This window comes from Lytechinus variegatus, chromosome 14, assembly GCF_018143015.1.
Source record: "Lytechinus variegatus isolate NC3 chromosome 14, Lvar_3.0, whole genome shotgun sequence".
In the NCBI taxonomy this organism is placed as follows: Eukaryota; Metazoa; Echinodermata; class Echinoidea; order Temnopleuroida; family Toxopneustidae; genus Lytechinus; species Lytechinus variegatus.
In genome coordinates, this window is record NC_054753.1 from 9,905,357 (window position 1) to 9,917,806 (window position 12,450).

Genomic DNA, 12,450 nt, shown 5'->3' on the forward strand with positions numbered 1-12,450 from the left:
CAATTCGGAATGGGAGTTCTTTTGGGTTTTAGAACTGAAAACGGGACATTCAATTTACCTATTTAATCATGAAAAATATGGGTTTTTGCTACAGAAATGATGCGAGCGAGAAGCCCGAGCTGAAATTTGTAATATTCCAATCTGAAAAGCGGACATTTTGAGCACGATTTTAAATAAAGAACAAGTTTTGTATCCCAATCTCGCTTGCTGATTTCTGTGTAACGTTATTTCATTTTTGCACATGCGGAATTATTGGGGGCAAAAACGATATGTTTGCCCCCCCCCCGTATATTTTCATTGGTGGGGCGATCGCCCCTCCCCCTTCCTGCCCAACCCCAGGATCGACGCTTCTGCCACATGCAGCTACAGATTCAAGCTCCATCATGATACACATATACATCTTGCAATGTAGTTCTCTTTTCAAGTACATGATGAACTTCGGTCAACGTGTGTCACGTGATCGCATATTTACTTGGGGTATGGCTGGCAGTGGATGCCATGAACTTGAAACTCGGTCTTATGCTACAGTCACAGGAATGAGACCGACTCCAATCCGATCGGTGATATGATATTGATAATAACGTATTAGCTCTGATCGGTCTGGAGTGTGTTTTGCAGGTGAGATGGTGACACTGAACAAAGCGCGTCTATTTGATTTGTTGATTTGATTTTATAATATTACGCTACCGATTCGAACCCATATACCCACTGATAGGAACGAAAATACCCCAAATCAAACATGAAATGACAATAGCGAGATAGGACCAGTAAATATCATGAGCTCTACCTAACAAAAGATATGAAGAGTGGAAAGGTAACATATAAAACCACTTGAGCTGACTGCGATCATCACATTTCTTGTACACAGACTCCTTCCTGAAGACTGTCGAATACTTATTTTCAGTAGTTATTTTGCTCATTTTGCTTCCTTCCCGAAGACTGTCGATTACTTATTTTCAGTAGTTATTTTGCTGTAGTATTTGTTAATATAAATGTCAAAGATGATATCGAGTCTAGACAAAGAATCTTCAGTCATTCTTCAAGAGAAGAACCAGGGGAATGAAGAATTAGACTCACTGCTTCCAACGGTACCAAGTAAGTAAAGAAAACATGAAAGGAAGTTCGTCAAAATCGTTTGAGGTACATCTTCACTGTTTTTTATTCATAGGGGGCTGCTGAGTTGGCAATCAACTGTTTTGTACATACATCCCTCCACCCCGACCTTATTACATAAATGTTGATAATAAAGATTTATTTTTTCATGGAACAGCTCATTAACTGCAACAATTTCATCGATTTGATTTTGTTTTCAAATGCCTTGCTAAACATGCTAAAGAGCATGAATGTTGTGTATGCTGTGTTGGGGATTAAACACCAATTTTTTTAACCAGTTTCTCATTTCAATTGACTATGAATTTATTTTTGCAAAATAATAAACGAGCTTATTCCATTTGACATCATTGGAACACACTGTTATGCCTGAATACGATGATATGGTTGTACTTATCTTCAAACCTTCCAGTCTTTTCCGGTTCGAACCAGTGGACGTAAAGCCTTTTAAGCTGATTGCATGTACTAAAAAAATGTTACTTAAAAATAAAGAGGTCTAGTTCATTTTGAACAGTCAAACTAGGGAAAAAACAGATCCACCCGTAACACTGTAAATATTGACCAACTGATTGGGCCAGCGTGAATAAACGATACCTTGTAATTTGTTATTGACACAACAGTCGTGAACTTCACTCGCTGATAATCCATTCTTCTATGAAGTTCTGTCCATTCTCCTTCCTTTCCTTTTACAACTGATGCTTCCTATGATTTTCTCTTTTTCTGTGATTTGTCAATCTTTCTACACATCATAAACTGGGGTGTTAACCGGTGTACATAGAGGACCACACCAGTTATTTTACACCGGTGTTAAATTGGTGGTGTTATTACAACACCTTTTGTTGTTACATTTACACTCTTCGGTGTTATGTTTAATCTCTAGGGTGCAATTTTAACACCTCGTGGTGTGGTCCTCTATTAACACCAATTGGTGTCAGTTTTAATACCGCAGTTTTTACAGTGTATGTTACCTACTTTCACCCACTAGGATTTGCCCTGTCCCGCTTTCTCTATGTTAAGAATATAAGTGATTTAACATTATGAATGTGGAAACTTTGATTCAAGTAACGAATGTGTAAGACGTCCAAAGTGTATTTCACTGACTTAGTCAATGCATGTACAACTGTCACGTGACATTACTAGTTGAAAAAAAATAGAAAACTTGAATACACTCCCTTTTTCCTCTGGTAATGTGTAGAACGCGGAGCGTTGTGGCCCAGTGGATAAGTCTTCGGACTTTGAAACAGAGGGTCGTGGGTTCGAATCCCAGCCATGGCGAAATTTCCTTCAGCAAGAAACTGATCCACAGTGTGCTGCACTCAACCCAGGTGAGGTAAATGGGTACCGGTAGGAAGTAATTCCTTGAAAAGCTGTGTGCGCTATGAACGTCTAGCTTAGCCGGGTAATATAGGAGCGCCTTGAGCACCTAACAAGGTGGATATGTGCGAAATATAAATACCCTATTATTATTATTATTAATTGTTAGCATGGTTAGTGCACACCTATTTAATAGGGCGAAGCATAGGCGGCGGAAGCGGGGGGGGGGACATGTCCCCCCTAAATTTGAGGAGGGGGGACGCCCCCCCCCCCTAAAATTTTTTGTTGATGACCTTTTTTTTTTTTTTTTTTGCTTGTCAATTTATTTTCCTACGTCCCCCCTAAAATTTTTGGATTGAGAACCTTTTTTTTTTTTGCTTGTCAAAAATTTTTTGGTTGTCCCCCCTAAATTTGGCTTCCGCCGCCAATGGGGCGAAGATATTTTCACACTGTGGACACCTTGACAGTGTGACAGTTGACAACGTGTTCACGTGGTTGACTCCGTGAATATGCGATTCGCTTTGTTGAAAACGCTCAAATCTAACAGTGTGAAGGTGATTCCACCTTGTGTTCCACACTGTGAAAACTCACTGTGGAACCCACTGTGGGACTCTTTCTGTGTTCTTTCCAGTTAGGCAAAATTATCACCTTTACCTCGATGCATCTGGAAAGTTTAAAACCACGTCTCGTCTGTGCGCATGCCCGGCACAAATCACTCTTGTCGCGGTGGTTCTAAAGTTGAAACAATACAGACTTTTCGCAATTACGTCTAGGTTAATCAGTCATAGTGGCTGACATAACAGACGACAGATATCACTCTTGGGCCTTTTTATCAAAGTGGAGACAATGGCAGAGTTGGGATTCGAACTCACAACCTTGCGATTATGAGTCCAATGCTCTAACCACTGGTTAGACGCGGCCGCTCTCGACAACGCTCCAATTGCTTTAAAATGCAAGTAAATCACAATGGAGATTTGAAAGGCTTTTGTGGAAAATTGGTGGACCCATGTGGACGGGAACAGCAGTTTCGTTTCGTGACTCTGGGCAACAACGTATTTGCAATTGTTCGTCCGGTCAAAAAAGACTTGGGATTATCTGCTGTCCCGGCCACAAACTTTCGACTAAAGCTTCTCAGCTTCGATTTGACTTGCATTCATTGGTGCGTTGTAGAAAGTGGCTGCGTCGTGAATTCGAAAACTCTATTATGTAAGATTTCTTTTAGTATGTTTTATATCTGTGAAATGTCAAAGACTCTAATTTAATTACCTGCTGTATCTGGGTTTGTTTCTCCTTTTTTAACAGGACCGGCCAACACGATATGCTCTTGCCGTTACATTGTAAGCTACATGTCTTTCTTTGCATTGGCATGTGCTTACTTAAATCGTGTAAACCTAAGCGTTGCAATGACGGCGATGGCCAACAGTACTTACAGCTCGACCTATGAAATAGGTGTGAACTCATCGGCTGAAATCTGCCCTGTGCGGTCAAATGAAAGTTTGGGTGAAGAAAAGGTAGGGAAGCATCACTGGACTAAAGTTGTTCAGGGATACAAGAAATGATAAAAGATAATAAACTCCAACTTATAATCCATCTGATTGTTTGTTGCTATATGTTTGTACTGCTATTGTTGATCTATGATTATTATTGTTGTTTATGGTTTTTTATAGGAGGGTGAATTTCCCTGGGACGCACAAACCCAAGAGCTAATCCTGGCGGGATTCTATTATGGCCTGCCCCTATTCCAGATTCCTGCTGGCCTCGTGGCCGACAAGTACCCGCGATCAACAACCATGATACTCTGCTTAGCGTTCCTAATATCATCTGCAACTAATTTATTGATCCCTCTTGCTGCTTACAACATTGGTGCATCTGCAATTATCGCATTGCGTGTCATTGCAGGTGTCGCAGAGGTGAGTGTGATGTTGCTGACATTAGTTATATCAAAATTGAAACTTTTATTACCTCATTTTGGGGGGAAAAGTATTGAAATTATTTAAGACTATATTCAGAAGTTCATAAAATTTGTAAAACAGGACGACAATAGGTTCAATCTTTGTATTCTCCATTACTTCTTCAACGCCAATGTGTTTTATTTACACGACATGCACGATGTGCAGTTCTCCTTGTACAAATCTGATGGCTCAAAAGAAGTATTCTGGACTTTGAAAGTTTTCGAAGAGAGTTTACTATTATTGCGTGTAATAATTACAAGATTTTAAAATACTTTAAATGCCCCTTTAGTACATTTCATCTTCTTTGTTCCATTTCCCCCTGGCAGTCTTATACAAACATATCGTATAATGATGTAATTTAAATATTCTGTGGACAATTTACGGACAATACAACATTTACCAACAATTGCTTAATTTCAAAACAAAGTAATTAATTGCTTGTAAATGTTCATGATGATTTTTTTTGAAATCTTTGGTGGTTAAAAAACCTATGAATCAATCAGAATAAAAAACGGATATTTTGTAATATGAATACTATTATGAGTTTTAATACGTTCTTTCTTATCTCGAAGTTGAACGAGGGGATATGAAATGTTGGCATAAAATCATTCATTCATTTATGTAAATATTTTTTAAACAAAACTGTATTTTTACATGAATCAACACAAAATCAATTTGTCTAGAAATAATACAAATATGTACAAGGTCATATGGCTTGTTTACAGAAGAAGGCGTAAGGCCCCGAAAGCATAAAAAGCGATAACTTGAACGGGGATCCGCCTGTAACACACAATCCAACGTACACGGCACGGCGGGAATAAAAAAGAAGGACGAGGATAGAAATGAGCGGGAAAACGGGTATGAATTACTCATAAAATACGATAGTGAAGAACCATCATCGAATTATGGCTTCACGCATGTTCAGCCTCCACTTTTAGCTAAGGACCCACGTTCAAAACCATTCCGCGGCCATATTCACATTATCTAGAAATCACAAATAGTATAACTATTAAAGTATTCATGACTATATACAACGCCTTTCATCTATAACTTGAAACAAGTTATTGGCAAATTAATTTTGATATACTCAATGTCCATGGTTATGCAAATTAGTCGTTGTATTCAAGATACATCCTGATAAATTTTAATTCAATTGTTTTTACAGAGTGTCACCTATCCTTGTCTTTATTCGCTTCTGTCAAGATGGACGCCACCTGCAGACAGGAGCAGGCAGATTTCAATCGCCTTTGCTGGTAAGAATCCCTTCACCTATGTTCACTTAAAGTGATTGGTTAACATTGGTTTGACTTTTTTTAAAATCTGAGCTAGAAGGTCACACTTGTCACCTGTGTCTGTGATCAGTTACAAAAATGAAGCCCAGAAAAAATTGCGTTCAAAAATAATTATTTAGTGCTTTAAAAATTGAAATATAAAGTGACCGGAAACACCATATTAATTTCATCCCATACACTTATGTGTACTATTAAGGCGTCTATAAGACGCATATTTACAAAATCGGGGTTTGCCTTGTAGTTTTAGCTTTTCATTCTCAATAATGGTTGTTTTCAGGGTTTATTAGTTCTAATACATAGACTTGCTCACATGTTTCATCTTGGTTTGAGATTTTTTTTAAATCGGCTGCTCACAAAGTTAAACAATACCTTTAAGATAGAAAAACACGAGTTGGGTTATACTCATTGCGCAATTCTTTTAATGAAAAGAGCAGAATGAAATGATTCGTGATGTATAAACTCTTTGGTCTACAACGTCTTTTTTTATCTTTGTTAGACTTGGAACTTTATTCCATTATAACTTACCCTCTCACATAATAATAATAATATAGGATTCACCTGGGTTGAGTGCAGCACATTGTGGATCAGTATCTTGCTAAAGGAAATTACGCCATGGCTGGGATTCGAACCCACGACCCTCTGTTTCAAAGTCCGAAGACTAATCCACTGGGCCACAACGCTCCACATACACCATGCCCCATCCATTAACTCCCATTTACACGCACACTCACTCACCTATACACACCCTCCCACAGAGATAGGTAATAACAAACTAACACACACAACCGCGAACTTGTAAACGCACACACCCGCATACATTCGCTTTTGTATAAGGCATGATAATTAGCAGTGCAAAAAGGCACATAAAATAGTAACCCACGTATCCTCCTTATCATATACACGCACATCCACACCCGCACACGGTACCCTCATATTTTCCATGTGGAGCGTTGATCCCCAGTGGATTAGTCTTCGGACTTTGAAACAGAGAGTCGTTGGTTCGAATCCCAGCCATGGCGTAAGTTCCTTCAGCAAGGAATTGATCCTCAAATGTGCTGCACTCAACCCAGGTGAGGTAAATGGTACCGGTAGGAAGTAATTCCTTATAAAAAGCTGTGTGCGCTATGAACGCCTAGCTTTGCCGGGTAATATAGGAGCGCCTTGAGCACCTAACAAGGTGGATATGTGCGCAGCATAAATACCCTATATTATTATTATTAGTAGTAGTAGTAGTAGTAGTGTTTTGTTGTCCAAATTTCATCCCCCGATCTAATCACTACCAGGTTCATCGGCCGGCCAAATTATTGCCCAGCCGATTTCTGGCGTTCTTTGCGACTCGGACATCCTTGGTGGCTGGCCATCAACTTTTTATCTGTTCGGTAAGGACAATTTTCCGTTACTTTTTATATTTGCCAGAGTTTTATCGCCATGATAGTAATTGCAATGTTATCAATTCTTATGATAATAATAGTTAATAATAGGAATAGCGGTATTTATAAATAATAATAATCATAATCAGCCTGAATAATCCTAATGATAGCGATAAAGATGGCAATGATTATAATCATAAAATCTATTTCAATCCGAACATCCACATTATTATCGTTATTATAACCATTGTCACATTTTCTATTGTTAACATTTATATACAATTGTTTTATTGATGGTATTAATATAATACATATATTCAGTAATATTTTTTTTTTATTTTTGTTGTCATCGTCAATATCTTAAACATTCTTGTTTTCATTATGGTTGTAGCCTCTTTGTTTTGTTATCATTATCATCCTAACTTTTTAGGTACACTAGGCATCATATGGTGCATTCCTTGGGTTTTACTTATATATCCTTCCCCTTCGACACATCCCAGGATATCACAAGACGAGAGAGATTATATCATTGCTGAGCTTAAGTACCAAAATTCGGTATGTCTGTACTCGTTATTTCTCTCAACTAAAAAAAAACAAATTTTTGACATGTTTCATTCGAAATCTAATTGCGATACGGAGAATTATGTAAATTGTTGTAAATATCTTAATAAAAAATAATAGTATCATCATACATGTACCTCTTACAGTATCAAAACCAGTGAATTTCGAAGTGGTAGTAGTATGTTTAGTAGTAGTAGAACTAGTAGTATGTGTAGTAGTAGTAGTAGTAGAACTAGTAGTATGTGTAGTAGTAGTAGTAGTAGAAGTAGTAGTATAGTAGTAGTAGTAGTAGTAATAGTAATAATGTAGTAGTAGTAGTAGTAGTAGTAGTAGTAGTAGTAGTAGTAGTAGTAGTAGTAGTAGTAGTAGTAGTAAGACGATCAATGAAATTCCTTTTGCAGTGTGTATTAATCTGGTGGAACTTTATTTGTAACATCCCTTGATCTGGCGAAACCTTTGTATGTGAAATGTAAAATTTAAACAATGAATATTGTATTCATTCTCTAGCCCCCCAAGAAATATCCATGGAAGAACTTTGCTACCTCATTACCCCTCTATGCTGTTTGTGCCACCGATTTCGCACTCCTTTGGATCTACTTCTCGCTTACTTCAAACCTTCCCATATTCTTAAAAGAGGCTCTTCGGTTTGACATCACTCAGGTTTGTATGTTTTTTCTTTGTCCTACCAATTTTTCGTGATCTACCCTTGTAATACATGTAGGTGCTCTCATAATAATGATGGTATGAGACTTCAAAGCTTGAGAATTCCTGTTCATGATGTCGAATGACATTGACCCAACCATGCCAACTGTCAGGTAATCTCTGATCGATTAGTCCGCCATAATCAAGTATTCTACGGAATACATATTTCTTTACAAACGACCTGTTTGCGATGAATCGGAAATATGGAGGATCGATTCTGATTGGTCCCTGGTCAGCAATTGAATTCCATCTTAAAATTCATTTGTATTACAGTATTGATTACCTTTTGGCAATACATATAACATGTATATAGCCGTCCTTGTTTCTAAGTTCACAATACACCGTGACAACTGGAAATACAGCCGTGTCAATTTAGCACTTGTTTTCATCATCAAAAATCGTATACTGTAGGAGTCAAGCCTATATTTTCATTTTCTTGCTTTGTGTTTTACCACAGGTTGGAATACTTTCTTCAATGCCGCATATTACTTTCGTCATCCTCATCATGATCGGGGGTTCTGTGGCAGACTTCATTCTAAATAATACCCCCTTAAATTTAACCACCGTTCGGAAAATCATGACCACACTCGGTAAGAACAAAATTGCAAGTAGGTCTGCTTCTTGTCAATACAAGGTGGACACCATACTCATCCGCGGATTTCGAAAACGACCTTGCTTCGAGCATCTCAGAGTGACCTAAAGTACTTTGTCTATTAACACATTTATAATAATGTCTCAAGTATTCTATATTTAAGATCGGGAAGAGATACATACCCTAAACACCAGGTTCTTGAAAAGTATTTCCTCCTTCCCCTCTTGATTTTGTTGGGGGGGATGTTGTCCATCTTGTAATGTCAGTGGCTACTTGTTCAGGTTTTTTTTCAATACAATAAGATGTTTCGCTTCCACCAATATATATTTTTTGTCTCTATGTTAATCCCTGTTATACTCGGCCCATTCTCAAACAAGATCGCAATTTATCCAAACAATTCCAAAATGCAGTAGCCAAAAGCACGCCTGATTTCTAAATGTGTTTTCTAATATCTATTCTGCAGGTCTCCTGCCCGCAGGAGCCTTTCTTGTCCTTTCTAGTTATGTTGGATGCAATGCTGGATTAGTTATCACCTTTATTTCGTTGGCGTTGGGCATGACTGGCTTTGCTTACTCAGGGGCGTCCCTCACCATGATGGAGTTTGCTACCCCCTACGCTGGAATGTGTGTTGCCATAGCAAACTCGGTTGCGACCATTCCAGGCTTCGTCGCACCACTAGTCGTTGCTGTATTCACCGAAAATCAGGTAAAACCTTTCCAAGACTGTTCTACATCCTGATCCGCAGTAGCAACTCGCAGCAGAGTCTCGAGAACACCTGTAATCTTACCAGATTGCCTTATCTTACAGGAAATTCGTGTTTGGTGTATGGAATATCACACATTTCCTCAAATAAAACACCCTTTTCCCCTTTTAAACAGACCTGTTCTGTTAAATTGCAGGAAAATGCACGTTTTGTGAATTTACATAAGAATTTTGTTATTGCTTTCTGCCCCCCCCCCAAAAAAAAAAAATCTGTAAAATCACGGTTTTTAACAGTGTTATATCAGGATTGTGGAATGCCAACTAAAATCAAAAGTCTCTGAGTACATTGAACTACGCCATCATCTTGCAATTTGAGTTGTTATCCTGGTTATGGTATATATGCATTAATCAATGTATGAATACTTTCATGCAGACTGATCGTACAATTTGCAAACAGATTCCAAGCTTCTTCGTTGATCATTTATCAAATGTGATAATCTATTACAAATAACAATAGTCGACATTCGTAACAAATAAAAGTCACTTCTTATAAATTCTGGTTTTTTTTCCAGTGACATCTTAATTCCGTCAACATGATCAAAATCAGTTGTTGTTTTTTGTGTGTGTGATTGTGAGAACTGCCGATTTTACTTTTATTGAATAAATTATTAATTAGAATCTTAAATAAAAGATCCGGTATTATTTATCCGTGTTACCTTTAATTGAAGCATCTTTATATCTTGCAGGCTGATATGAGTGGATGGAGGTCATTTTTCTGGATAACATTTGGAATAACCGTTTTGGCCTGGTTAATCTTCACAATCTTTGGGACTTCGGAACTTCAACCTTGGGCTCAAGAAGTCAAGGGAGGAAATATCGACTCTTCTAAGGGCAAGTATGGAGGAATCCACAACACTTTTAGCAATGGCGATGTCTTCAGCAATGGCAATTGCCACAAGGTCGGCAACATCAGCAACAACAGCAACCTTGACCACGGCTACAACTCACATCATGAAAAGGAAAAGTTAATGTATCCCAATTGATGATGGATCAGCAATCTTTGGGTCAGCAAACCTATTTGAGTGATTTAAAACATTTAGAAAAAAAAGGCAGTGTTGGGTCAACGGAAGAACCTTCCCGATGCAGACATAGGGAAAGATCAACCGGAATTAATTTCAAGTGGTTTTAACAGACAAAATTTGATCTTCAGGTTCTTGGTTCAGTCTGAGCTATCCTTCATGGTTAGTGACTGTCGATTGGTCGCAATTGATCTAAATGGACTTAATTCATGATTCATTCGGTTCAGATAAGGCCATTGCTCGATTCCATTTACTACTGCTTTTAATAGCCATGGTATCTATTATGTAGGAGAATTACCCCCATATCAATTAATAAAGAACACCCCCTTTAATAAATGTTTAATCAGATCCAAATAAAATCATTATGTCATATGGTTATTCTGGATGATTAGGTGAAATGTTTCACACTGAAAATATTGGAATGAATGGCGTGAATGCAGTTGAATTTCATTTTTAATTTTCATATATTCGAGGATAAGAAAAACTCTTATTAAGACAATTTCACCCAAACAAACAGTTTATTTGAATAACAAGAGAAAAATCCAACAAGCATAAATTTCATACAAATCGGAAGTAAACTCAGAAAGTTATGACATTTGAAGTTCCGCTGAGTTTCACAAAACAATTATATGCACAACCTGGTCGGTATGCTAATAAGGAGACTTATTTTCTCCTCATTGTCAAGTGAAACAACGATTAATTCCTCCCTAAGCCTGTGGAATTACCATTGTTTATTACTTGGCCTATATGGTTCAGTCAAGTCGCTCCCTATTGTCAAATTTTGTAAAAAAAAAAGAATAAATATTGTATAATTCAAACAATAGCAAACGAAAGAAATGGTGAATGAGGGACATCATTGACTGTCTCATTTCTATGTCTTTGAGTTTTGCATATCACTGTTTTGTGAGAAATAAGCTTAACTTTAAAATGTCATAACTTTCAATAATTTTTTTTTACATCCGATTTTTTTTCAGCGTTATATGCCAGTTCGATTGTTGTCTATTTATTCAAACATTTTTTTTCTGTGGTGAACTCCACCTTTGAATCGCAACCTGTAGTAGTCATGATTGTCCACAGCTCTCAACACATTTTACAACATTTAGGAAAAATATTGTGAACACAAACTTTTGTAATAAAATACCAAAGAAATGGTGAGTATCAGGCGTTAATGAAATTGCTTTTTCATGTTGATAAAGCTCTTTTTACTTTCCTTCTGTCATTCTTAACTTTAATTTGTTTTTACTTTAGGGTATGGTATTTAGCGAAAATTGAATGGAAATAAATAGAAAATAAGAGATATTGATTGCCTGTTGCATACGTAAATGTTTTGTTAATCAATCCAAATAAGACATTTCTTTATCATTTCACATCAGATAATGAGGATAATTAGTGGCGCTTTTTGTCCTTTTTTCTGTTTAGTCAAGCCAGTTTTAATATGCAACAGATTGGACTTTATATTCGATCTTCATAATTAATCCTCAAACGCATATGGTTCCAATATTTCCATTACATGCGTCTGGCTAAACATTTGGGGGTATTTTGCCTAATACAAATTTGTCATATTTTTGTGGAGAATGTATTTATACCTAATGAATTGTATAGCATTTTTTCTGTTGGAAATCAATTTGAATTTGAATTCGAATGTTAAATACAATAATAGAGCATAACGCATCACAAATATAAGTACATGTAAACAAAGGTTTACAGACACGAAAATGCTCCTTTGAAAATGAAATGATTTCCATTTTTCCCACGTCAGTCCCACAACCAGAAATT

General features: G+C 37.2%; 1 protein-coding gene across 1 annotated transcript; it reads left to right on the top strand.

Annotated features, from left to right (window-relative positions):
• Positions 1 to 863: 863 nt before the first annotated feature.
• Positions 864 to 11,382, top strand: LOC121427984 (sialin-like). The gene is made up of 10 exons (XM_041624563.1): positions 864 to 1,095; positions 3,727 to 3,935; positions 4,092 to 4,334; positions 5,542 to 5,629; positions 6,952 to 7,047; positions 7,469 to 7,593; positions 8,107 to 8,259; positions 8,759 to 8,891; positions 9,357 to 9,598; positions 10,342 to 11,382. The coding sequence occupies exons 1-10, from the start codon at positions 993 to 995 to the stop codon at positions 10,636 to 10,638; spliced, it is 1,689 nt and encodes a 562-aa protein (XP_041480497.1). The 5' UTR covers positions 864 to 992; the 3' UTR covers positions 10,639 to 11,382.
• Positions 11,383 to 12,450: the final 1,068 nt, after the last annotated feature.